The 2,329-nt window shown below is 32.5% G+C and overlaps 1 protein-coding gene across 1 annotated transcript in view; it reads right to left on the bottom strand.

Annotated features, from left to right (window-relative positions):
- Positions 1–941, bottom strand: part of LOC106473947 (neuronal acetylcholine receptor subunit alpha-7-like) — a 26,614-nt gene extending 25,673 nt beyond the window's left edge. Inside the window, exon 1 of the mRNA XM_013934635.2 lies at positions 834–941. Coding sequence (XP_013790089.2) covers positions 834–844 — 11 coding nt within the window. The 5' untranslated portion in view covers positions 845–941. The remainder of the gene's footprint in view (positions 1–833) is intronic.
- Positions 942–2,329: the final 1,388 nt, after the last annotated feature.

Raw genomic sequence — 2,329 nt, forward strand, 5'->3', positions numbered from 1 at the left:
TTCAGGAGACATGTCTATAAGTTTACATTAAACCCATACACCAGCTTCAGTTGTTTTGTCTACCTGTGTACAGTAAAACCTACATGTATTCAGGAGATATGTCTATAAGCCTACAGTAAAGCTATACATCCGTTTTAGTTGTTTTATCTGAGTACAGTAAAAAAACAACAACAAACAAACTACATATCAGCATTCAGGGGGTTGTATCTTTATGCTCTAAATATTCAGTATTCAAATGACATAACTATATGCATGTAGTACAAACTTTATATTAGCATTCATTTGATAGGTAGATGCGGTTGCAGCACAGCCTACGTGTTATTAATCATTTACATGTTACGTCTGGTTAAAAAGTACCTGTTACACACAAGAACGTTCAGTCTCCAGATCATGTCAGAGGCATGTCACGTCCATTTATAACCTACCTATTATACACGAGAGCGTCTGGCATACAGATCTTCTCAGGGCCATGTCTTGTTTATTTAGAGCCTACCTATTATACATGAGAAGGTTCAGTCTCTAGATCTTATCAGAGGCATGTCACGTCCATTTAGAACGTACCTGCTATACATGAGAACGTTCAGTCTCTAGATCTTATCAGAGGCATGTCACGTCCATTTAGAACTTACCTGTTATACATTAGAACGTTCAGTCTCTAGATCTTATCAGAGGCATGTCACGTCCATTTAGAACGTACCTGCTATACATGAGAACGTTCAGTCTCTAGATCTTATCAGAGGCATGTCACGTCCATTTAGAACTTACCTGTTATACATTAGAACGTTCAGTCTCTAGATCTTATCAGAGGCATGTCACGTTCATTTAGAATTTACCTGTTATACATGAGAACGTCTGGTCTCCAGATTTTGTTAGGGGCCAACCGAATATCCTTGATGTTGTTGTAATCTACCGGATTCCACCGAAGATTAACGTCCACCCATTCCTAATAGATCATGCATTTTGGATTTGTGTACATTTTGGTTTTAGAAAGAAGTACATACAAGAAAATTATTAGATTAAAAATAATGTGGTTTCATTTTAGTTTCTTTGATATTTGTTCACACAATTTAGCATTGAAAATAGACAAATAATTTGAAATAAACACATATAATTACAAAAAAATGCTAAGAAAATTCTAAGATATGAAAGTAATATGTTTGATTAAGAATATTTTATTTTACGTAAGCTATAGTTTTTATTTTTATGCACTAACCACGACAACATTAATTTAGCAGAGGTAAATGTTCTCAAAATGTAATATTCAAAGACAGTTCGATAATTACTAATTGATATAAAATGATTTCAACGTTTAAAAAATTTAATATCACTTTGAATGTTACATGTTATGTCGTTTTCCTGCTTGCACATTGATAGAAATATATTGATGTATTTATACGTTGTGCAGAATGAACACTTGAAGTGTTTTTATTGCTTAAATAATTTAATCTTTATAATAATTTATATTCGGGAGGATGTATTTGATGTTTCTAAGATTTTTGGAAACTTCAATTTGTAAAAAAAAACACAAAATAAAACTGAACGATGTTCGATAGTGAGCTAAAAGTATTTGTCAACCCGCCACCTATCGGCAACTATTTAGCTAAACACTGCTTTTGTTTCAAATAATTAATCATTGGTGTCAACGAAATATTTTATGTATTTTTGACTTAAAAGCATTGTCTTATAAAATTATGTAAAAGTGAATTAATTTCGTTACGATTTATACTGGACCAAATAGTATCTTAGTAAGCGAATCGTCCCCCAGTGGCTCAGTGGTAAGTTTAAAGACGTATAACGCTAAAAACAGGATTTCGAAACCAATGGTGGGCACAGCACAGATAATCCATTGTGTAGCTTTGGGCTTAACAATAAGCAAACAAACAAACTAAGCGAATCAGAAGTTAAGATTTTGTGGTTAATTTTCACCGAATAAAATACTGGCTTATGAAATGTATTAGAATCTCATTAATAATTATTTTCGTAATTTTTGCTGAAAATTATTGTTTCATAAAACATTTGAAAGTTAATGAATGTCTTCTGTAATTTTACTTCCAAAATTTCTATGGTGTAAGATGTCTCAACAATTAAAGTACTTTACTGGCTCGAACAGTTTCCTTTTTTAAAAAACTGTGTTAATGCTCAGTACCACATTATTGCACTAAACAATTAAAGTATTTTACAGGCCCTAACAGTTTCCTTTATTTAGAAACCGTGTTAATGCTCAGTCCCACATTGTTGCACTAGACAATTAAAGTATTTTACAGGGTTCTAACAGTTTCCTTTATTTAGAAACTGGGTTAATGCTCAGTACCACATTGTTGCACTAGAC

The sequence above is a fragment of the Limulus polyphemus genome, unplaced genomic scaffold (assembly GCF_000517525.1).
Source record: "Limulus polyphemus unplaced genomic scaffold, Limulus_polyphemus-2.1.2 Scaffold6662, whole genome shotgun sequence".
Lineage (NCBI taxonomy): Eukaryota > Metazoa > Arthropoda > Merostomata > Xiphosura > Limulidae > Limulus > Limulus polyphemus.